Source organism: Oncorhynchus masou, chromosome 24, assembly GCF_036934945.1.
Source record: "Oncorhynchus masou masou isolate Uvic2021 chromosome 24, UVic_Omas_1.1, whole genome shotgun sequence".
Lineage (NCBI taxonomy): Eukaryota > Metazoa > Chordata > Actinopteri > Salmoniformes > Salmonidae > Oncorhynchus > Oncorhynchus masou.
The window spans coordinates 1390894-1416635 of record NC_088235.1 but is presented as its reverse complement, the minus strand read 5'-3'; the positions used below and the strand labels follow the sequence as shown (position 1 = coordinate 1416635).

The following is a 25742-nucleotide window of genomic DNA, read 5'->3' as shown; positions in this document are numbered from 1 at the left end:
GTCAGTGATCTCTGTTCTCATGTCCAGAAGTTGTTTAGGTCAGTGATCTCTGTTCTCATGTCCAGAAGCTGTTTAGGTCAGTGATCTCTGTTCTCATGTCCAGAAGCTGTTTAGGTCAGTGATCTCTGTTCTGATGTCCAGAAGCTGTTTAGGTCAGTGTTCTCTGTTCTCAGATATGTGTCTCAGAGGACAGTATAACAACTAGTATCCACTGCAGAGTCATCTCATATGTGTCTCAGAGGACAGTATAACAACTAGTATCCACTGCAGAGTCATCTCATATGTGTCTCAGAGGACAGTATAACAACTAGTGTCCACTACAGAGTCATCTCATATGTGTCTCAGAGGACAGTATAACAACTAGTATCCACTGCAGAGTCATCTCATATGTGTCTCAGAGGACAGTATAACAACTAGTATCCACTGCAGAGTCATCTCATATGTGTCTCTTGGCCCATGTCTGGAGGAATATGTGATGCCACAGTAGAATCGCTCACGGTGACAAAAGGAACAACTCTGATCAGTCACGTAAGTTACCACAGTCTTACTAACATCCTGCTCTGACCGGTTGCTAGTGAAAGTCCGTCTGGTACGGATCCTACTGTTTTTAGGAGAACAGGAGAACATGTGGAGGTCTGCAGGGTGGAGGAGAACAGGAGGATATGTGGAGGTCTGTAGGGTGGAGGAGAACATGAGGATATGTGGAGGTCTGTAGGGTGGAGGAGAACAGGAGGAAGGGGGGGAGCCGCATTCTGTTTGGTATAAAGGACACAATGAAGTCACTGTTTGTAGGGCCAGCCAGGCAGGCAAGCTGAGGATCGTGGTGTAGTGTAGTGTGCTGTAGAGAGAAGAACTGACAGAAGGAATAGGAGAAGGACAAGGTGAAACAAGAGGAGATGCTGGACTGTGACCAGCAACAGTGAGTCAGATCTTTACACTACTAGAGAGAAAGCAAGACGAGATACTCCAGCCCGCTACTCGTCTGACAGTGGACTGTACAGTGACCTCTGTTGGGCTGAAGTTGGATGACATTGAATGCAGGTTTGTACAGCGTGGCTTCCCATTTAATACCGTTTATTTGTAATAGTATGCCTATTTGTTGAATTGATACATCATTTTCTTCTGAGTGACAGACTAGTTTTTCATTTGTTAGTATCTCAAGTTCTCCCTCAGAACACACTAATGCTCTGTACCCTGTTCACCAATGGCTATTATGGTATATTTTGACATAATTTGCCTCCTTGGTCGACCGAAAGTCGTCTGTTCTTGGTCTAAATGTTCAAAACGTATTTATTTCTTCATATATAGACCAACCCGATGTGTTTGACTTAAATCAACTGTATGCACAGCTGGTCTGAGGATTTAACTGCACTGTGTGATTAAGACACAAATGTATGTTTTATTTCTCCTTTATTTAACCAGATAGGCCAGTTGAGAACAAGTTCTCATTTACAACTGCAACCTGGACAAAATAAAGCAAAGTAGTGAGACACAAGAACAACACAGAGATACACATGGAATAAACAAACTTACAGTCAATAACACAATAGAAAAATCTATTTACAGTGTGTGCAAATGTAGAAGAGTTGGGAGGTAAGGCAATAAATAGGCCATAGAGGTGAAATAATTATAATTTAGCATTAACACTGGAATGGTAGATGTGCAGATGATGATGTGCAAGTAGAGATACTGAGGTGCAAAAGAGCAAGAGGGTAAGTAACAATATGGGGTTGAGGTAGTTGGGTGGGCTATTTACAGATGGGTACAGGTACAGAGATCGGTAAGCTGCTCTGACAGCTGATGCTTAAAGTTAGTGAGGGAGATATGAGACTCCAGCTTGAGTGATTTTTGCAATTCGTTCCAGTCATTGGCAGCAGAGAACTGGAAGGAAAGGCAGCCAATGGAAGTGTTGGCTTTGGGGATGACCAGTGAAATATACCTGCTGGAGCTCGTGCTACGGGTGTGGCCATAATGAATCACGAGCCACTTTAAACTATGCCACTTTTATATGTTTACATACCCTACATTACTCATCTCATATGTATATACTGTGCTCGATACCATCTACTGCATCTTGCCTATGCTGCTCTGTACCATCACTCATTCATATATCTTTATGTACATATTCTTCATCCCTTTACACTTGTGTATAAGACAGTAGTTTTGGAATTGTTAGTTAGATTACTTGTTGGTTATAACTGCATTCTCGGAACTAGAAGCACAAGCATTTCGCTACACTCGCATTAACATCTGCTAACCATGCGTATGTGACAAATATAATTTATTTGATAGCAGTAAAAACTGTACCATAGAGGCTGAGAATGTCAGAGGAAAGAAGGTGACTGTAGTAGGGTGACTAGCAGGGTGACTGTAGCAAGGTGACCCTACCCCCACCTTACTGTAGCAGGATAGTAAGGTGACTGTAGCAGGGTGGTGAGGTGACTGTAGCAGGGTAGTGAGGTGACTGTAGCAGGGTGACTGTAGCAGGGTGGTGAGGTGACTGTAGCAGGGTGGTGAGGTGACTGTAGCAGGGTGGTGAGGTGACTGTAGCAGGGTGGTGAGGTGACTGTAGCAGGATAGTAAGGTGACTGTAGCAGGGTGGTGAGGTGACTGTAGTAGGGTGGTGAGGTGACTGTAGCAGGGTGACTGTAGCAGGGTAGTGAGGTGACTGTAGCAGGGTGGTGAGGTGACTGTAGCAGGGTGGTGAGGTGACTGTAGCAGGGTGACTGTAGCAGGGTAGTGAGGTGACTGTAGCAGGGTGGTGAGGTGACTGTAGTAGGGTGGTGAGGTGACTGTAGCAGGGTGGTGAGGTGACTGTAGCAGGATAGTAAGGTGACTGTAGCAGGGTGGTGAGGTGACTGTAGCAGGGTGGTGAGGTGACTGTAGCAGGGTGGTGAGGTGACTGTAGCAGGGTGGTGAGGTGACTGTAGCAGGGTGGTGAGGTGACTGTAGCAGGGTGGTGAGGTGACTGTAGCAGGGTGGTGAGGTGACTGTAGTAGGGTAGTGAGGTGACTGTAGCAGGGTGGTGAGGTGACTGTAGCAGGATAGTAAGGTGACTGTAGCAGGGTGGTGAGGTGACTGTAGCAGGGTGGTGAGGTGACTGTAGCAGGGTGGTGAGGTGACTGTAGCAGGGTGGTGAGGTGACTGTAGCAGGGTGGTGAGGTGACTGTAGTAGGGTGGTGAGGTGACTGTAGCAGGGTGGTGAGGTGACTGTAGCAGGGTAGTGAGGTGACTGTAGCAGGGTGGTGAGGTGACTGTAGCAGGGTGGTGAGGTGACTGTAGCAGGGTGGTGAGGTGACTGTAGCAGGGTGGTGAGGTGACTGTAGCAGGGTGGTGAGGTGACTGTAGCAGGGTGGTGAGGTGACTGTAGCAGGGTGGTGAGGTGAGGGTGACTGTAGCAGGGTGGTGAGGTGACTGTAGCAGGGTGGTGAGGTGACTGTAGCAGGGTGGTGAGGTGACTGTAGCAGGGTGGTGAGGTGACTGTAGCAGGGTGGTGAGGTGACTGTAGCAGGGTGGTGAGGTGACTGTAGCAGGGTGGTGAGGTGACTGTAGCAGGGTGGTGAGGTGACTGTAGCAGGGTGGTGAGGTGACTGTAGCAGGGTGGTGAGGTGACTGTAGCAGGGTGGTGAGGTGACTGTAGCAGGGTGGTGAGGTGACTGTAGCAGGGTGGTGAGGTGACTGTAGCAGGGTGGTGAGGTGACTGTAGCAGGGTGGTGAGGTGACTGTAGCAGGGTGGTGAGGTGACTGTAGCAGGGTGGTGAGGTGACTGTAGCAGGGTGGTGAGGTGACTGTAGCAGGGTGGTGAGGTGACTGTAGCAGGGTGGTGAGGTGACTGTAGCAGGGTGGTGAGGTGACTGTAGCAGGGTGGTGAGGTGACTGTAGCAGGGTGGTGAGGTGACTGTAGCAGGGTGGTGAGGTGACTGTAGCAGGGTGGTGAGGTGACTGTAGCAGGGTGGTGAGGTGACTGTAGCAGGGTGAGGTGACTGTAGCAGGGTGAGGTGACTGTAGCAGGGTGGTGAGGTGACTGTAGCAGGGTGGTGAGGTGACTGTAGCAGGGTGGTGAGGTGACTGTAGCAGGGTGGTGAGGTGACTGTAGCAGGGTGGTGAGGTGACTGTAGCAGGGTGGTGAGGTGACTGTAGCAGGGTGGTGAGGTGACTGTAGCAGGGGTGACTGGTGAGGTGACTGTAGCAGGGTGGTGAGGTGACTGTAGCAGGGTAGCAGGTGACTGTAGCAGGGTGGTGAGGTGACTGTAGCAGGGTGGTGAGGTGACTGTAGCAGGGTGGTGAGGTGACTGTAGCAGGGTGGTGAGGTGACTGTAGCAGGGTGGTGAGGTGACTGTAGCAGGGTGGTGAGGTGACTGTAGCAGGGTGGTGAGGCAGGGTGACTGTAGCAGGGTGGTGAGGTGACTGTAGCAGGGTGGTGAGGTGACTGTAGCAGGGTGGTGAGGTGACTGTAGCAGGGTGGTGAGGTGACTGTAGCAGGGTGGTGAGGTGACTGTAGCAGGGTGACTGTAGCAGGGTAGTGAGGTGACTGTAGCAGGGTGACTGTAGCAGGGTGGTGAGGTGAGGTGACTGTAGCAGGGAGGTGAGGTGACTGTGAGCAGGGTGACTGTAGCAGGGTGGTGAGGTGACTGTAGCAGGGTGGTGAGGTGACTGTAGCAGGGTGGTGAGGTGACTGTAGCAGGGTGGTAGCAGGTGACTGTAGCAGGGTGACTGTGCAGGGTGGTGAGGTGACTGTAGCAGGGTGGTGAGGTGACTGTAGCAGGGTGGTGAGGTGACTGTAGCAGGGTGGTGAGGTGACTGTAGCAGGGTGGTGAGGTGACTGTAGCAGGGTGGTGAGGTGACTGTAGCAGGGTGGTGAGGTGACTGTAGCAGGGTGGTGAGGTGACTGTAGCAGGGTGGTGAGGTGACTGTAGGTGACTGTAGCAGGGTGGTGAGGTGACTGTAGCAGGGTGGTGAGGTGACTGTAGCAGGGTGGTGAGGTGACTGTAGCAGGGTGGTGAGGTGACTGTAGCAGGGTGGTGAGGTGACTGTAGCAGGGTGGTGAGGACTGTAGCAGGGTGGTGAGGTGACTGTAGCAGGGTGGTGAGGTGACTGTAGCAGGGTGGTGAGGTGACTGTAGCAGGGTGGTGAGGTGACTGTAGCAGGGTGGTGAGGTGACTGTAGCAGGGTGGTGAGGTGACTGTAGCAGGGTGGTGAGGTGACTGTAGCAGGGTGGTGAGGTGACTGTAGCAGGGTGGTGAGGTGACTGTAGCAGGGTGGTGAGGTGACTGTAGCAGGGTGGTGAGGTGACTGTAGCAGGGTGGTGAGGTGACTGTAGCAGGGTGGTGAGGTGACTGTAGCAGGGTGGTGAGGTGACTGTAGCAGGGTGGTGAGGTGACTGTAGCAGGGTGGTGAGGTGACTGTAGCAGGGTGGTGAGGTGACTGTAGCAGGGTGGTGAGGTGACTGTAGCAGGGTGGTGAGGTGACTGTAGCAGGGTGGTGAGGTGACTGTAGCAGGGTGGTGAGGTGACTGTAGCAGGGTGGTGAGGTGACTGTAGCAGGGTGGTGAGGTGACTGTAGCAGGGTGGTGAGGTGACTGTAGCAGGGTGGTGAGGTGACTGTAGCAGGGTGGTGAGGTGACTGTAGCAGGGTGGTGAGGTGACTGGTGACTGTAGCAGGGTGGTGAGGTGACTGTAGCAGGGTGGTGAGGTGACTGTAGCAGGGTGGTGAGGTGACTGTAGCAGGGTGGTGAGGTGACTGTAGCAGGGTGGTGAGGTGACTGTAGCAGGGTGGTGAGGTGACTGTAGCAGGGTGGTGAGGTGACTGTAGCAGGGTGGTGAGGTGACTGTAGCAGGGTGGTGAGGTGACTGTAGCTGGGTGGTGAGGTGACTGTAGCAGGGTGGTGAGGTGACTGTAGCAGGGAGGTGACTGTAGCAGGGAGGTGACTGTAGCAGGGAGGTGAGGTGACTGTAGCAGGGTGGTGAGGTGACTGTAGCAGGGTGGTGAGGTGACTGTAGCAGGGTGACTGTAGCAGGGTGACTGTAGCAGGGTGGTGAGGTGACTGTAGCAGGGTGGTGAGGTGACTGTAGCAGGGTAGTGAGGTGACTGTAGCAGGGTAGTGAGGTGACTGTAGCAGGGTGGTGAGGTGACTGTAGCAGGGTGGTGAGATGACTGTAGCAGGGTGGTGAGGTGACTGTAGCAGGGTGGTGAGGTGACTGTAGCAGGGTGGTGAGGTGACTGTAGCAGGGTGACTGTAGCAGGGTGGTGAGGTGACTGTAGCAGGGTGGTGAGGTGACTGTAGCAGGGTGGTGAGGTGACTGTAGCAGGGTGGTGAGGTGACTGTAGCAGGGTGGTGAGGTGACTGTAGCAGGGTGGTGAGGTGACTGTAGCAGGGTGGTGAGGTGACTGTAGCAGGGTGGTGAGGTGACTGTAGCAGGGTGGTGAGGTGACTGTAGCAGGGTGGTGAGGTGACTGTAGCAGGGTGGTGAGGTGACTGTAGCAGGGTGGTGAGGTGACTGTAGCAGGGTGGTGAGGTGACTGTAGCAGGGTGACTGTAGCAGGGTGGTGAGGTGACTGTAGCAGGGTGGTGAGGTGACTGTAGCAGGGTGGTGAGGTGACTGTAGCAGGGTGGTGAGGTGACTGTAGCAGGGTGGTGAGGTGACTGTAGCAGGGTAGTGAGGTGACTGTAGCAGGGTAGTGAGGTGACTGTAGCAGGGTGGTGAGGTGACTGTAGCAGGGTGGTGAGGTGACTGTAGCAGGGTGACTGTAGCAGGGTGGTGAGGTGACTGTAGCAGGGTAGTGAGGTGACTGTAGCAGGGTGGTGAGGTGACTGTAGCAGGGTGGTGAGGTGACTGTAGCAGGGTGGTGAGGTGACTGTAGCAGGGTGGTGAGGTGACTGTAGCAGGGTGGTGAGGTGACTGTAGCAGGGTGGTGAGGTGACTGTAGCAGGTGACTGTGGTGGTGAGTGACTGTAGCAGGGTGGTGAGGTGACTGTAGCAGGGTGGTGAGGTGACTGTAGCAGGGTGGTGAGGTGACTCGCAGGGTAGTGAGGTGACTAGCAGGGTAGTGAGGTGACTGTAGCAGGGTGGTGAGGTGACTGTAGCAGGGTGGTGAGGTGACTGTAGCAGGGTGACTGTAGCAGGGTGGTGAGGTGACTAGCAGGGTAGTGAGGTGACTGTAGCAGGGTAGTGAGGTGACTGTAGCAGGGTGGTGAGGTGACTGTAGCAGGGTGGTGAGGTGACTGTAGCAGGGTGGTGAGGTGACTGTAGCAGGGTGGTGAGGTGACTGTAGCAGGGTGGTGAGGTGACTGTAGCAGGGTGGTGAGGTGGGTAGCAGGGTGGTGAGGTGACTGTAGCAGGGTGGTGAGGTGACTGTAGCAGGGTGGTGAGGTGACTGTAGCAGGGTGACTGTAGCAGGGTAGTGAGGTGACTGTAGCAGGGTAGTGAGGTGACTGTAGCAGGGTGGTGAGGTGACTGTAGCAGGGTGGTGAGGTGACTGTAGCAGGGTGGTGAGGTGACTGTAGCAGGGTGGTGAGGTGACTGTAGCAGGGTGGTGAGGTGACTGTAGCAGGGTGGTGAGGTGACTGTAGCAGGGTGGTGAGGTGACTAGCAGGGTAGTGAGGTGACTAGCAGGGTAGTGAGGTGACTGTAGCAGGGTGGTGAGGTGACTGTAGCAGGGTGGTGAGGTGACTGTAGCAGGGTGACTGTAGCAGGGTGGTGAGGTGACTGTAGCAGGGTGGTGAGGTGACTGTAGCAGGGTAGTGAGGTGACTGTAGCAGGGTGGTGAGGTGACTGTAGCAGGGTGGTGAGGTGACTGTAGCAGGGTGGTGAGGTGACTGTAGCAGGGTGGTGAGGTGACTGTAGCAGGGTAGTGAGGTGACTGTAGCAGGGTGACTGTAGCAGGGTAGTGAGGTGACTGTAGCAGGGTAGTGAGGTGACTGTAGCAGGGGTGACTGTAGCAGGGTAGCAGGGTGGTGAGGTGACTGTAGCAGGGTGGTGAGGTGACTGTAGCAGGGTGGTGAGGTGACTGTAGCAGGGTGGTGAGGTGACTGTAGCAGGGTGGCAAGGTGACTGTAGCAGGGTGGTGACTGTAGCAGGGTGGTGACTGTAGCAGGGTGGTGAGGTGACTGTAGCAGGGTGGTGAGGTGACTGTAGCAGGGTGACTGTAGCAGGGTAGTGAGGTGACTGTAGCAGGGTGAGTGCAGGTGACTGTGAGCAGGGTGGTGAGGTGACTGTAGCAGGGTGGTGAGGTGACTGTAGCAGGGTGGTGAGGTGACTGTAGCAGGGTGGTGAGGTGACTGTAGCAGGGTGGTGAGGTGACTGTAGCAGGGTGGTGAGGTGACTAGCAGGGTGGTGAGGTGACTAGCAGGGTGGTGAGGTGACTGTAGCAGGGTAGTGAGGTGACTGTAGCAGGGTAGTGAGGTGACTGTAGTAGGGTGGTGAGGTGACTGTAGCATGGTGGTGAGGTGACTGTAGCAGGGTGACTGTAGCAGGGTAGTGAGGTGACTGTAGCAGGGTAGTGAGGTGACTGTAGCAGGGTGACTGTAGCAGGGTAGTGAGGTGACTGTAGCAGGGTGACTGTAGCAGGGTGGTGAGGTGACTGTAGCAGGGTGGTGAGGTGACTGTAGCAGGGTGGTGAGGTGACTGTAGCAGGGTGACTGTAGCAGGGTAGTGAGGTGACTGTAGCAGGGTAGTGAGGTGACTGTAGCAGGGTGACTGTAGCAGGGTGGTGAGGTGACTGTAGCAGGGTGGTGAGGTGACTGTAGCAGGGTGACTGTAGCAGGGTAGTGAGGTGACTGTAGCAGGGTAGTGAGGTGACTGTAGCAGGGTGACTGTAGCAGGGTGGTGAGGTGACTGTAGCAGGGTGGTGAGGTGACTGTAGCAGGGTGACTGTAGCAGGGTAGTGAGGTGACTGTAGCAGGGTGGGGGTAGGGTCTGCAGCTGGCTCTGCTACACAACAGTCTCCCTCAGTGATCCAGAACTGACAGTGCTACTCTGTTCTGTAGCACCAACACAACTTAATGGCTTACCCTGGAAGGAAGGCAGGGCTGTACAGACAAAGCTCCCTCTGTCTCACAGCTCTCCCTGTCTCTCTCACACGCTAGTGTTCATTTGGGTCTCTGTCCTTCGCTCAGGGTAGTATCATGTTACTATAGCGACACTCACACACACACACACTCACTATGGGCGTTCAACATTACATGTAGCCAGCAACATAAGATCATGCTTTAGTCATGCAGAGCCCAGAACATTACAGGAGAAACCAGAAACAACACCACACTGTAGCCTTGTATCATATTACCATAGCAACAGCCCCCCCCACATTTCTGTGTTACACTCCGCAGCCATATTTATTATATCGCCCCGGCAACAAGACATTTTCTCACGACACTCATACTGGGTTGCCATAGTATCGGACCCAGTTGCTAAATTGGGAGTATAAAGTCTGAATCACCACCTCCTCCTAGACACCACCTCCTCCTCCTAGACACCACCTCCTCCTCCTAGACACCACCACCTCCTCCTAGACACCACCTCCTCCTCCTAGACACCACCTCCTCCTCCTAGACACCACCACCTCCTCCTCCTAGACACCACCTCCTCCTCCTAGACACCACCCCCTCCTCCTAGACACCACCACCTCCTCCTAGACACCACCTCCTCCTCCTAGACACCACCACCTCCTCCTAGACTCTTATCCAACTAGACACCATGCTGCTCTTATCCAGCGAGGCACCATGCTGCTCTTATCCAACTAGGCACCATGCTGCTCTTATCCAGCTAGGCACCATGCTTCTCTTATCAAGCAAGACACCATGCTGCTCTTATCCAGCTAGACACATGCTGCTCTTATCCAGCTAGACACCATGCTTCTCTTATCCAACTAGGCACCATGCTGCTCTTATCCAGCTAGACACCATGCTGCTCTTATCAAGCTAGACACCATGCTTCTCTTATCAAACTAGACACCATGCTTCGTATCCAACTAGACACCATGCTGCATGTATCCAGCTAGGCACCATGCTTCTCTTATCAAGCAAGACACCATGCTGCTCTTATACAGCTAGGCACCATGCTGCTCTTATCCAACTTGACACCATGCTGCTCTTATCCAACTAGACACCATGCTGCTCTTATCCAACTTGACACCATGCTGCTCTTATCCAACTAGACACCATGCTTCTCTTCATTATAATGCTGCTCTTATCCAGCTAGACACCATGCTGCTCTTATCAAGCTAGACACCATGCTTCTCTTATCAAACTAGACACCATGCTTCGTATCCAACTAGACACCATGCTGCACGTATCCAGCTAGGCACCATGCTTCTCTTATCAAGCAAGACACCATGCTGCTCTTATACAGCTAGGCACCATGCTGCTCTTATCCAACTTGACACCATGCTGCTCTTATCCAACTAGACACCATGCTGCTCTTATCCAACTTGACACCATGCTGCTCTTATCCAACTAGACACCATGCTTCTCTTCATTATAATGCTGCTCTTATCCAGCTAGACACCATGCTGCTCTTATCCAGCTAGACACCATGCTGCTCTTTGTTATATTGGAGGAGGTGAAATGGAGGTGAAATACAAATCATTGCCTCACTTCCTCTGGTGTGTGATGAAGTCTCCTCCCTCACCCGTGCTGCCAGAGAGGGTGGGGGCGTTGCTCCTCATTGCCCTGTACAAGGCAGACTGGAGTGGCTCAGGAGACCTCATACCAGCAGGGGGCGCTGCTCCTCATTGCCCTCTACAAGGCAGAGTGGCTCAGGAGACCTCTGAGTCCTGTTAGTGTTCTGTCTGAGCTGTTGTCCCGTTAGTGTTCTGTCTGAGCTGCTGTCCCGTTAGTGTTCTGTCTGAGCTGCTGTCCCGTTAGTGTTCTGTCTGAGCTGCTGTCCCGTTAGTGTTCTGTCTGAGCTGTTGTCCCACTGAGTCCTGCTCGTGTTCTGTCTGAGCTGCTGTCCCGTTAGTGTTCTGTCTGAGCTGTTGTCCCACTAAGTCCTGTGAACACGTTCTCATTTACAGCAACGACTGTCTAATGGATGTATAGGTCTACCAACCATACTGTTGACTGTCTAATGGATGGATGTATAGGCCTACCAACCATACTGTTGACTGTCTAATGGATGGATGTATAGGTCTACCAACCATACTGTTGACTGTCTAATGGATGTATAGGTCTACCAACCATACTGTTGACTGTCTAATGGATGTATAGGTCTACCAACCATACTGTTGACTGTCTAATGGATGTATAGGTCTACCAACCATACTGTTGACTGTCTAATGGATGTATAGGTCTACCATCCATACTGTTGACTGTCTGATGGATGTATAGGTCTACCAACCATACTGTTGACTGTCTAATGGATGTATAGGTCTACCAACCATACTGTTGACTGTCTAATGGATGTATAGGTCTACCAACCATACTGTTGACTGTCTAATGGATGGATGTATAGGCCTACCAACCATACTGTTGACTGTCTGATGGATGTATAGGTCTACCAACCATACTGTTGACTGTCTAATGGATGGATGTATAGGTCTACCAACCATACTGTTGACTGTCTAATGGATGTATAGGTCTACCAACCATACTGTTGACTGTCTAATGGATGGATGTATAGGTCTACCAACCATACTGTTGACTGTCTAATGGATGTATAGGTCTACCAACCATACTGTTGACTGTCTAATGGATGTATAGGTCTACCAACCATACTGTTGACTGTCTAATGGATGGATGTATAGGTCTACCAACCATACTGTTGACTGTCTAATGGATGTATAGGTCTACCAACCATACTGTTGACTGTCTAATGGATGTATAGGTCTACCAACCATACTGTTGACTGTCTAATGGATGGATGTATAGGTCTACCAACCATACTGTTGACTGTCTAATGGATGGATGTATAGGTCTACCAACCATACTGTTGACTGTCTAATGGATGTATAGGTCTACCAACCATACTGTTGACTGTCTAATGGATGTATAGGTCTACCAACCATACTGTTGACTGTCTAATGGATGTATAGGTCTACCAACCATACTGTTGACTGTCTAATGGATGGATGTATAGGTCTACCAACCATACTGTTGACTGTCTAATGGATGGATGGATGTATAGGTCTACCAACCATACTGTTGACTGTCTAATGGATGTATAGGTCTACCAACCATACTGTTGACTGTCTAATGGATGTATAGGTCTACCAACCATACTGTTGACTGTCTAATGGATGTATAGGTCTACCAACCATACTGTTGACTGTCTAATGGATGTATAGGTCTACCAACCATACTGTTGACTGTCTAATGGATGTATAGGTCTACCAACCATACTGTTGACTGTCTAATGGATGTATAGGTCTACCAACCATACTGTTGACTGTCTAATGGATGGATGTATAGGTCTACCAACCATACTGTTGACTGTCTAATGGATGGATGTATAGGTCTACCAACCATACTGTTGACTGTCTAATGGATGTATAGGTCTACCAACCATACTGTTGACTGTCTGATGGATGTATAGGTCTACCAACCATACTGTTGACTGTCTAATGGATGTATAGGTCTACCAACCATACTGTTGACTGTCTAATGGATGTATAGGTCTACCAACCATACTGTTGACTGTCTAATGGATGTATAGGTCTACCAACCATACTGTTGACTGTCTAATGGATGTATGTATAGGTCTACCAACCATACTGTTGACTGTCTAATGGATGGATGTATAGGTCTACCAACCATACTGTTGACTGTCTAATGGATGTATAGGTCTACCAACCATACTGTTGACTGTCTGATGGATGTATAGGTCTACCAACCATACTGTTGACTGTCTAATGGATGGATGTTGATAATGGTCTACCAACCATACTGTTGTCTGTCTAATGGATGGATGTATAGGTCTACCAACCATACTGTTGACTGTCTAATGGATGTATAGGTCTACCAACCATACTGTTGACTGTCTAATGGATGTATAGGTCTACCAACCATACTGTTGACTGTCTAATGGATGTATAGGTCTACCAACCATACTGTTGACTGTCTAATGGATGTATAGGTCTACCAACCATACTGTTGACTGTCTAATGGATGTATAGGTCTACCAACCATACTGTTGACTGTCTAATGGATGGATGTATAGGTCTACCAACCATACTGTTGACTGTCTAATGGATGGATGTATAGGTCTACCAACCATACTGTTGACTGTCTAATGGATGTATAGGTCTACCAACCATACTGTTGACTGTCTAATGGATGTATAGGTCTACCAACCATACTGTTGACTGTCTAATGGATGTATAGGTCTACCAACCATACTGTTGACTGTCTAATGGATGTATAGGTCTACCAACCATACTGTTGATGTCTAATGGATGTATAGGTCTACCAACCATACTGTTGACTGTCTAATGGATGTCTAATGATGTATAGGTCTACCAACCATACTGTTGACTGTCTAATGGATGGATGTATAGGTCTACCAACCATACTGTTGACTGTCTAATGGATGGATGTATAGGTCTACCAACCATACTGTTGACTGTCTAATGGATGTATAGGTCTACCAACCATACTGTTGACTGTCTAATGGATGTATAGGTCTACCAACCATACTGTTGACTGTCTAATGGATGTATAGGTCTACCAACCATACTGTTGACTGTCTAATGGATGTATAGGTCTACCAACCATACTGTTGACTGTCTAATGGATGTATAGGTCTACCAACCATACTGTTGACTGTCTAATGGATGTATAGGTCTACCAACCATACTGTTGACTGTCTAATGGATGTATAGGTCTACCAACCATACTGTTGACTGTCTAATGGATGTATGGATGTATAGGTCTACCAACCATACTGTTGACTGTCTAATGGATGTATAGGTCTACCAACCATACTGTTGACTGTCTAATGGATGTATAGGTCTACCAACCATACTGTTGACTGTCTAATGGATGTATAGGTCTACCAACCATACTGTTGACTGTCTAATGGATGTATAGGTCTACCAACCATACTGTTGACTGTCTAATGGATGTATAGGTCTACCAACCATACTGTTGACTGTCTAATGGATGTATAGGTCTACCAACCATACTGTTGACTGTCTAATGGATGTATAGGTCTACCAACCATACTGTTGACTGTCTAATGGATGGATACTGTTGATGTCTAATGGATGTATAGGTCTACCAACCATACTGTTGACTGTCTAATGGATGTATAGGTCTACCAACCATACTGTTGACTGTCTAATGGATGTATAGGTCTACCAACCATACTGTTGACTGTCTAATGGATGGATGTATAGGTCTACCAACCATACTGTTGACTGTCTAATGGATGTATAGGTCTACCAACCATACTGTTGACTGTCTAATGGATGTATAGGTCTACCAACCATACTGTTGACTGTCTAATGGATGTATAGGTCTACCAACCATACTGTTGACTGTCTAATGGATGTATAGGTCTACCAACCATACTGTTGACTGTCTAATGGATGTATAGGTCTACCAACCATACTGTTGACTGTCTAATGGATGTATAGGTCAACCATACTGTTGACTGTCTAATGGATGTATAGGTCTACCAACCATACTGTTGACTGTCTAATGGATGTATAGGTCTACCAACCATACTGTTGACTGTCTAATGGATGTATAGGTCTACCAACCATACTGTTGACTGTCTAATGGATGGATGTATAGGTCTACCAACCATACTGTTGACTGTCTAATGGATGTATAGGTCTACCAACCATACTGTTGACTGTCTAATGGATGTATAGGTCTACCAACCATACTGTTGACTGTCTAATGGATGTATAGGTCTACCAACCATACTGTTGACTGTCTAATGGATGTATAGGTCTACCAACCATACTGTTGACTGTCTAATGGATGTATAGGTCTACCAACCATACTGTTGACTGGATGTATAGGCCTACCAACCATACTGTTGACTGTCTAATGGATGTATAGGTCTACCAACCATACTGTTGACTGTCTAATGGATGTATAGGTCTACCAACCATACTGTTGACTGTCTAATGGATGTATAGGTCTACCAACCATACTGTTGACTGTCTAATGGATGTATAGGTCTACCAACCATACTGTTGACTGTCTAATGGATGTATAGGTCTACCAACCATACTGTTGACTGTCTAATGGATGTATAGGTCTACCAACCATACTGTTGACTGTCTAATGGATGGATGTATAGGTCTACCAACCATACTGTTGACTGTCTAATGGATGTATAGGTCTACCAACCATACTGTTGACTGTCTAATGGATGTATAGGTCTACCAACCATACTGTTGACTGTCTAATGGATGGATGTTGATGTCTAATGGTCTACCAACCATACTGTTGACTGTCTAATGGATGTATAGGTCTACCAACCATACTGTTGACTGTCTAATGGATGTATAGGTCTACCAACCATACTGTTGACTGTCTAATGGATGTATAGGTCTACCAACCATACTGTTGACTGTCTAATGGATGTTGACTGTCTAATGGATGTATAGGTCTACCAACCATACTGTTGACTGTCTAATGGATGTATAGGTCTACCAACCATACTGTTGACTGTCTAATGGATGTATAGGTCTACCAACCATACTGTTGACTGTCTAATGGATGGATGTATAGGTCTACCAACCATACTGTTGACTGTCTAATGGATGTATAGGTCTACCAACCATACTGTTGACTGTCTAATGGATGTATAGGTCTACCAACCATACTGTTGACTGTCTAATGGATGTATAGGTCTACCAACCATACTGTTGACTGTCTAATGGATGTATAGGTCTACCAACCATACTGTTGACTGTCTAATGGATGTATAGGTCTACCAACCATACTGTTGACTGTCTAATGGATGTATAGGTCTACCAACCATACTGTTGACTGTCTAATGGATGTATAGGTCTACCAACCATACTGTTGACTGTCTAATGGATGTATAGGTCTACCAACCATACTGTTGACTGTCTAATGGATGTATAGGTCTACCAACCATACTGTTGACTGTCTAATGGATGTATAGGTCTACCAACCATACTGTTGACTGTCTAATGGATGTATAGGTCTACCAACCATACTGTTGACTGTCTAATGGATGGATGTATAGGTCTACCAACCATACTGTTGACTGTCTAATGGATGTATAGGTCTACCAACCATACTGTTGACTGTCTAATGGATGTATAGGTCTACCAACCATACTGTTGACTGTCTAATGGATGTATAGGTCTACCAACCATACTGTTGACTGTCTAATGGATGTATAGGTCTACCAACCATACTGTTGACTGTCTAATGGATGTATAGGTCTACCAACCATACTGTTGACTGTCTAATGGATGTATAGGTCTACCAACCATACTGTTGACTGTCTAATGGATGTTGACTGTCTAATGGATAGGTCTACCAACCATACTGTTGACTGTCTAATGGATGGATGTTGACTGTCTAATGGATGTACCTAAACCATACTGTTGACTGTCTGATGGATGGATGTATAGGTCTACCAACCATACTGTTGACTGTCTAATGGATGTATAGGTCTACCAACCATACTGTTGACTGTCTAATGGATGTATAGGTCTACCAACCATACTGTTGACTGTCTAATGGATGTATAGGTCTACCAACCATACTGTTGACTGTCTAATGGATGGATGTATAGGTCTACCAACCATACTGTTGACTGTCTAATGGATGGATGTATAGGTCTACCAACCATACTGTTGACTGTCTAATGGATGGATGTATACTGTTGACTCTACCAACCATACTGTTGACTGTCTAATGGATGGATACTGTTGACTGTCTAATGGTCTACCAACCATACTGTTGACTGTCTAATGGATGGATACTGTATAGGATGTATAGGTCTACCAACCATACTGTTGACTGTCTAATGGATGTATAGGTCTACCAACCATACTGTTGACTGTCTAATGGATGTATAGGTCTACCAACCATACTGTTGACTGTCTAATGGATGGATGTATAGGTCTACCAACCATACTGTTGACTGTCTAATGGATGGATGTATAGGTCTACCAACCATACTGTTGACTGTCTAATGGATGTATAGGTCTACCAACCATACTGTTGACTGTCTAATGGATGTATAGGTCTACCAACCATACTGTTGACTGTCTAATGGATGTATAGGTCTACCAACCATACTGTTGACTGTCTAATGGATGTATAGGTCTACCAACCATACTGTTGACTGTCTAATGGATGTATAGGTCTACCAACCATACTGTTGACTGTCTAATGGATGTATAGGTCTACCAACCATACTGTTGACTGTCTAATGGATGTATAGGTCTACCAACCATACTGTTGACTGTCTAATGGATGTATAGGTCTACCAACCATACTGTTGACTGTCTAATGGATGTATAGGTCTACCAACCATACTGTTGACTGTCTAATGGATGGATGTATAATGGATGTATAGGTCTACCAACCATACTGTTGACTGTCTAATGGATGTATAGGTCTACCAACCATACTGTTGACTGTCTAATGGATGGATGTATAGGTCTACCAACCATACTGTTGACTGTCTAATGGATGGATGTATAGGTCTACCAACCATACTGTTGACTGTCTAATGGATGGATGTATAGGTCTACCAACCATACTGTTGACTGTCTAATGGATGTATAGGTCTACCAACCATACTGTTGACTGTCTAATGGATGTATAGGTCTACCAACCATACTGTTGACTGTCTAATGGATGTATAGGTCTACCAACCATACTGTTGACTGTCTAATGGATGTATAGGTCTACCAACCATACTGTTGACTGTCTAATGGATGTATAGGTCTACCAACCATACTGTTGACTGTCTAATGGATGGATGTATAGGTCTACCAACCATACTGTTGACTGTCTAATGGATGGATGTTGATAATGGATGGTCTACCAACCATACTGTTGACTGTCTAATGGATGTATAGGTCTACCAACCATACTGTTGACTGTCTAATGGATGTATAGGTCTACCAACCATACTGTTGACTGTCTAATGGATGTATAGGTCTACCAACCATACTGTTGACTGTCTAATGGATGTATAGGTCTACCAACCATACTGTTGACTGTCTAATGGATGTATAGGTCTACCAACCATACTGTTGACTGTCTAATGGATGTATAGGTCTACCAACCATACTGTTGACTGTCTAATGGATGTATAGGTCTACCAACCATACTGTTGACTGTCTAATGGATGTATAGGTCTACCAACCATACTGTTGACTGTCTAATGGATGTATAGGTCTACCAACCATACTGTTGACTGTCTAATGGATGGATGTATAGGTCTACCAACCATACTGTTGACTGTCTAATGGATGTATAGGTCTACCAACCATACTGTTGACTGTCTAATGGATGTATAGGTCTACCAACCATACTGTTGACTGTCTAATGGATGGATGTATAGGTCTACCAACCATACTGTTGACTGTCTAATGGATGGATGTATAGGTCTACCAACCATACTGTTGACTGTCTGATGGATGTATAGGTCTACCAACCATACTGTTGACTGTCTAATGGATGTATAGGTCTACCAACCATACTGTTGACTGTCTAATGGATGTATAGGTCTACCAACCATACTGTTGACTGTCTAATGGATGTATAGGTCTACCAACCATACTGTTGACTGTCTAATGGATGTATAGGTCTACCAACCATACTGTTGACTGTCTAATGGATGTATAGGTCTACCAACCATACTGTTGACTGTCTAATGGATGTATAGGTCTACCAACCATACTGTTGACTGTCTAATGGATGTATAGGTCTACCAACCATACTGTTGACTGTCTAATGGATGTATAGGTCTACCAACCATACTGTTGACTGTCTAATGGATGGATGTATAGGTCTACCAACCATACTGTTGACTGTCTAATGGATGTATAGGTCTACCAACCATACTGTTGACTGTCTAATGGATGGATGTATAGGTCTACCAACCATACTGTTGACTGTCTAATGGATGGATGCATAGGTCTACCAACCATACTGTTGACTGTCTAATGGATGGATGTATAGGTCTACCAACCATACTGTTGACTGTCTAATGGATGTATAGGTCTACCAACCATACTGTTGACTGTCTAATGGATGTATAGGTCTACCAACCATACTGTTGACTGTCTAATGGATGTATAGGTCTACCAACCATACTGTTGACTGTCTAATGGATGTATAGGTCTACCAACCATACTGTTGACTGTCTAATGGATGTATAGGTCTACCAACCATACTGTTGACTGTCTAATGGATGGATGTATAGGTCTACCAACCATACTGTTGACTGTCTAATGGATGGATGTATAGGTCTACCAACCATACTGTTGACTGTCTAATGGATGTATAGGTCTACCAACCATACTGTTGACTGTCTAATGGATGTATAGGTCTACCAACCATACTGTTGACTGTCTAATGGATGTATAGGTCTACCAACCATACTGTTGACTGTCTAATGGATGTATAGGTCTACCAACCATACTGTTGACTGTCTAATGGATGTATAGGTCTACCAACCATACTGTTGACTGTCTAATGGATGTATAGGTCTACCAACCATACTGTTGACTGTCTAATGGATGTATAGGTCTACCAACCATACTGTTGACTGTCTAATGGATGTATAGGTCTACCAACCATACTGTTGACTGTCTAATGGATGTATAGGTCTACCAACCATACTGTTGACTGTCTAATGGATGGATGTATAGGTCTACCAACCATACTGTTGACTGTCTAATGGATGTATAGGTCTACCAACCATACTGTTGACTGTCTAATGGATGTATAGGTCTACCAACCATACTGTTGACTGTCTAATGGATGTCTAATGGATGTAGGTCTACCAACCATACTGTTGACTGTCTAATGGATGTATAGGTCTACCAACCATACTGTTGACTGTCTAATGGATGTATAGGTCTACCAACCATACTGTTGACTGTCTAATGGATGTATAGGTCTACCAACCATACTGTTGACTGTCTAATGGATGTATAGGTCTACCAACCATACTGTTGACTGTCTAATGGATGTATAGGTCTACCAACCATACTGTTGACTGTCTAATGGATGTATAGGTCTACCAACCATACTGTTGACTGTCTAATGGATGTATGTATAGGTCTACCAACCATACTGTTGACTGTCTAATGGATGGATGTATAGGTCTACCAACCATACTGTTGACTGTCTAATGGATGTATAGGTCTACCAACCATACTGTTGACTGTTTAATGGATGTATAGGTCAGGTATAGGCTAGTTGGTTAATTATGGAATGATGTTTGGGAAGTCATATGATAGGACTGTAATTTAAATCCACACTGTTGTACACACACACACACACACACACACACACACACACACACACACACACACACACACACACACACACACACACACACACACACACACACACACACAGAGAGAGAGAGACCCACACAGAACGTCAGCCACCCGATATGTGGATGCTGTCCTCAGCTGATTAGAGCCTGGAGTCCTGTCTGTCAGTCCTGTCTGTCAGTCCTCTCGGTTGGTCAGTCCTGTCTGTTGAAGACGGGGGCTTCCAAGGCCTGCACAGAGAGCAGAAGAGTGTCTGAGCTGCCTCTCACACTCACACACACCCTCTCTCCCCTCTGCCTTCCTGTCTCAGTAGTAGAAAGGGACGGGAAGAGGAAGCCTTGTTTTTCTGGGTCAGAGTTGTATCTGGAAGTATTTCAAATTCCATAACGCAGCAACACCCATATGTAAGTGTTTTCCACTGGAACAAATAGAAGATCCTCCAACACACTGTTGTTACAGCCCAGAGAGAGAAGGGGAGGGGAGGAGGGCCAGAGAGAGAAGGGGAGGGGAGGAGGGCCAGAGAGAGAAGGGGAGGGGAGGAGGGCCAGAGAGAGAAGGGGAGGGGAGGAGGGCCAGAGAGAGAAGGGGAGGAGGGCCAGAGAGAGAAGGGGAGGGGAGGAGGTATTTTCAGATAGAGAAGGGGAGGGGAGGAGGGCCAGAGAGAGAAGGGGAGGGGAGGAGGGCCAGAGAGAGAAGGGTAGTGGAGGAGGGCCAGAGAGAGAAGGGGGAGGGGAGGGCTCACCCAGCCAGAGAGAGAAGGGGAGGGGAGGAGGTTAGGGCCAGAGAGAGAAGGGGAGGGAGGAGGGCCAGAGAGAGAAGGGGAGGAGGGCCAGAGAGAGAGGGGAGGGTCCTCCCAGGGCCAGATAGAGAAGGGGAGGGGAGGAGGGCCAGAGAGAGAGGTGGAGGGGAGGAGGGCCAGAGAGAGAAGGGAAGGGGAGGAGGGCCAGAGAGAGAAGGGGAGGGGAGGAGGGCCAGAGAGAGAAGGGGAGGGGAGGAGGGCCAGAGAGAGAAGGGGAGGGTTAGGAGGGCCAGCCCCCAGCCAGGGTTAGGGGCCAGAGAGAGAAGGGGAGGGGAGGAGGGCCAGAGAGAAAAACAGAGGGGAGAGAGAAAGACATAACAGGCATTGGTATTTTCTAATTGGATCCGTGGACAACAGTCCCCCAGCTCGCCCCCCAGCCAGGGTTAGGGTCCCAGACCCCCAGCCCCCCCCAGCCAGGGCTAGGGTCCTCCCAGCCCCCAGCCAGGGTTAGGGTCCTCCCAGCCCCCCAGCCAGGGTTTGGGTTCTCCCAGACCCCCAGCCAGGGTTAGGGTCCCCCAGACCTCCAGCCAGGGTTAGGGTCCTCACAGCCCCCTAGCCAGTTTGCTTTTAAACTTGGTGTGTTTATGTGGGTGGAAAACGATGACCAACTTGGTTGACATGGTCTGTCTAAACCCAGGAAAATGTGGGCCATTTTACTGTTAGCTATTCAAATTCACAGTTTACTGGCTCCTTCCTTTCTCTTCCTCCATATCTACACACAGGTAGACACAGATCTGTTGTTGTCTGTCTGGTTCTCTTCTCTTCCCCCATATCTACACACAGGTAGACACAGATCTGTTGTTGTCTGTCTGGTTCTCTTCTCTTCCTCCATATCTACACACAGGTAGACACAGATCTGTTGTTGTCTGGTTCTCTTCTCTTCCTCCATATCTACACACAGGTAGACACAGATCTGTTGTTGTCTGGTTCTCTTCTCTTCCTCCATATCTACACATAGGTAGACACAGATCTGTTGTTGTCTGGTTCTCTTCTCTTCCCCCATATCTACACACAGGTAGACACATATCTGTTGTTGTCTGTCTGGTTCTCTTCTCTTCCCCCATATCTACACACAGGTAGACACAGATCTGTTGTTGTCTGGTTCTCTTCTCTTCCTCCATATCTACACACAGGTAGACACAGATCTACTGTCTATCTATCAAGTGTGTGCAGAGCTGTCATCAAGGCAAAGGGTAGCTGATGAATCTAAAATACATAGTCAGGTTTCTGGTGACTACATAATTATGTGTTATTTCATAGTTTTGACATCTTCACTATTATTCTACAATGTAGAAAATAAAGAAATACCCTGGAATACACACACACACACACACACACACACACACACACACACACACACACACACACACACACACACACACACACACACACACACACACACACACACACACACACACACAGTGGCAAGAAAAAGTATGTGAACCATGCCTTGAGCAAAAGACCAAAGATTAAGAATGGTTGACTTGGGCAGAGTAGACATTGGTGCTGGAAACCTTGGTATGGCATGGGCGGAGTAGACATTGGTGCTGGAAAACCTTGGTAGAGCATGGGCGGAGTAGACATTGGTGCTGGAAAACCTTGGTATGGCATGGGCGGAGTAGACATTGGTGCTGGAAAACCTTGGTGGAGCATGGGCGGAGTAGACATTGGTGCTGGACAACCTTGGTGGAGCATGGGCGGAGTAGACATTGGTGCTGGAAAACCTTGGTAGAGCATGGGCGGAGTAGACATTGGTGCTGGAAAACCTTGGTAGAGCATGGGCGGAGTAGACATTGGTGCTGGAAAACCTTGGTAGAGCATGGGCGGAGTAGACATTGGTGCTGGAAAACCTTGGTATGGCATGGGCGGAGTAGACATTGCTGCTGGAAAACCTTGGTAGAGCATGGGCGGAGTAGACATTGGTGCTGGAAAACCTTGGTAGAGCATGGGCGGAGTAGACATTGGTGCTGGAAAACCTTGGTATGGAGCATGGGCGGAGTAGACATTGGTGCTGGAAAACCTTGGTATGGCATGGGCGGAGTAGACATTGCTGCTGGAAAACCTTGGTGGAGCATGGGCGGAGTAGACATTGGTGCTGGAAAACCTTGGTAGAGCATGGGTGAAAGGAAAGTAGACATCGTGGGGCTCATGAATTTCTTCATTTTCTGCTTCAGACCAGACTTCTCACTTTAAAGATGGTTTCTTGGTTTTTAATTGTAATAAATATACACTGCTCAAAAAAATAAAGGGAACACTAAAATAACACATCCTAGATCTGAATGAATTAAATATTCTTATTAAATACATTTTTCTTCACATAGTTGAATGTGCTGACAACAAAATCACACAAAAATGATCAATGGAAATCTAATTTATCAACCCATGGAGGTCTGGATTTGGAGTCACACTCAAAATTAAAGTGGAAAACCACACTACAGGCTGATCCAACTTTGATGTAATGTCCTTAAAACAAGTCAAAATGAGGCTCAGTAGTGTGTGTGGCCTCCACGTGCCTGTATGACCTCCCTACAACACCTGGGCATGCTCCTGATGAGGTGGCGGATGGTCTCCTGAGGGATCTCCTCCCAGACCTGGACTAAAGCATCCGCCAACTCCTGGACAGTCTGATGCAACGTGGCGTTGGTGGATGAAGCGAGACATGATGTCCCAGATGTGCTCAATTGGATTCAGGTCTGGGGAACGGGCGGGCCAGTCCATAGCATCAATGCCTTCCTCTTGCAGGAACTGCTGACACTCCAGCCACATGAGGTCTAGCATTGTCTTGCATTAGGAGGAACCCAGGGCCAACAGCACCAGCATATGGTCTCACAGGGTGTCTGAGGATCTCATCTCGGTACCTAATGGCAGTCAGGCTACCTCTGGCGAGCACATGGAGGGCTGTGCGCTCCCCCAAAGAAATGCCACCCCACACCATGACTGACCCACCGCCAAACCGGTCATGCTGGAGGATGTTGCAGGCAGCAGAACGTTCTCCACGGCGTCTCCAGACTCTGTCACGTCTGTCACATGCTCAGTGTGAACCTGCTTTCATCTGTGAATAGCACAGGGCGCCAGTGGCAAATTTGCCAATCTTGGTGTTCTCTGGCAAATGCCAAACGTCCTGCACGGTGTTGGGCTGTAAGCACAACCCCCACCTGTGGACGTCGGGCCGTTATACCACCCCCATGGAGTCTGTTTCTGACCGTTTGAGCAGACACATGCACATTTGAGGCCTGCTGGAGGTCATTTTGCAGGGCTCTGGCACTGCTCCTCCTGCTCCTCCTTGCACAAAGGTGGAGGTAGCGGTCCTGCTGCTGGGATGTTGCCCTCCTACGGCCTCCTCCATGTCTCCTGATGTACTGGCCTGTCTCCTGGTAGCGCTTCCATGCTCTGAAATCCCTGAAAATTCAGTCATTACAATGCCAAACCTTTTTCCAAATTAACTTCATAATATCGACAGAAACATGGCAAACGTTGTTGAGAATCAATCCTCAAGGTGTTTTTCACATATCTATTCGATGATAAATCATTCGTGGCAGTTGCCTTTCTTCTCTGAACCAAATGGAAAAGTGCACGCAGCTGGAGATTGCGCAATAATTTCGACGGAGGACACCAAGCGAACACCTGGTAAATGTAGTCTCTTATGGTCAATCTTCCAATGATATGCCTACAAATACGTCACAATGCTGCAGACACCTTGGGGAAACGACAGAAAGTGTAGGCTCATTCCTGGCGCATTCACAGCCATATAAGGAGACATTGGAACATCTGGGCCATTTCCTGTATGAAATTTCATCTTGGTTTCGCCTGTAGCATTAGTTCTGTGGCACTCACAGACAATATCTTTGCAGTTTTGGAAACGTCAGAGTGTTTTCTTTCCAAAGCTGTCAATTATATGCATAGTCGAGCATCTTTTCGTGACAAAATATCTTGTTTAAAACGGGAACGTTTGTTTATCCAAAAATTAAAAGAGCGCCCCCTATATCGAAGAAGTTAGGTGTTCCCTTTATTTTTCTGAGCAGTGTATTTGTAATGCATTGTCTGGTATAATACACAGGTTCCACCTCCAGTTGTAATGTACTGAATGGTCTTTAGTATGTATATTATACGGTTCTCACGTGTCCGCTCCTCCGTCTGTCTGCAGGACGAAGTGGACAGTTTGAGTCCTGTTCTCAGGGACAACCCTCAGCTTCATGAAGAGGTCAGGTTCTGGCTCAAAGATCAAAAGGTTCAGGACATTTTTTTGCAAGGTAAGAAACACTGATGTATTTAATATTTAACAAACCCAACCAACTGTTCACTGTGATGATGCTTAGTCCTTCGAGCCCTATTCCCTATACAGAACACTACTGTTGACCAGAGCCCTATTCCCTATATAGAACACTACTGTTGACCAGAGCCCTATTCCCTATATAGAACACTACTGTTGACCAGAGCCCTATTCCCTATACAGAACACTACTGTTGACCAGAGCCCTTTTCCCTATATAGAA

The 25742-nt window shown here is 47.7% G+C and overlaps 1 protein-coding gene across 1 annotated transcript in view; it reads left to right on the top strand.

The window, feature by feature from the left end:
* LOC135513356 (probable JmjC domain-containing histone demethylation protein 2C) overlaps window positions 1–25742 on the top strand; it is a 351376-nt gene that overhangs the window by 151233 nt on the left and 174401 nt on the right. Inside the window, 1 exon segment of the mRNA XM_064936284.1 lies at window positions 25395–25500. Coding sequence (XP_064792356.1) covers window positions 25395–25500 — 106 coding nt within the window.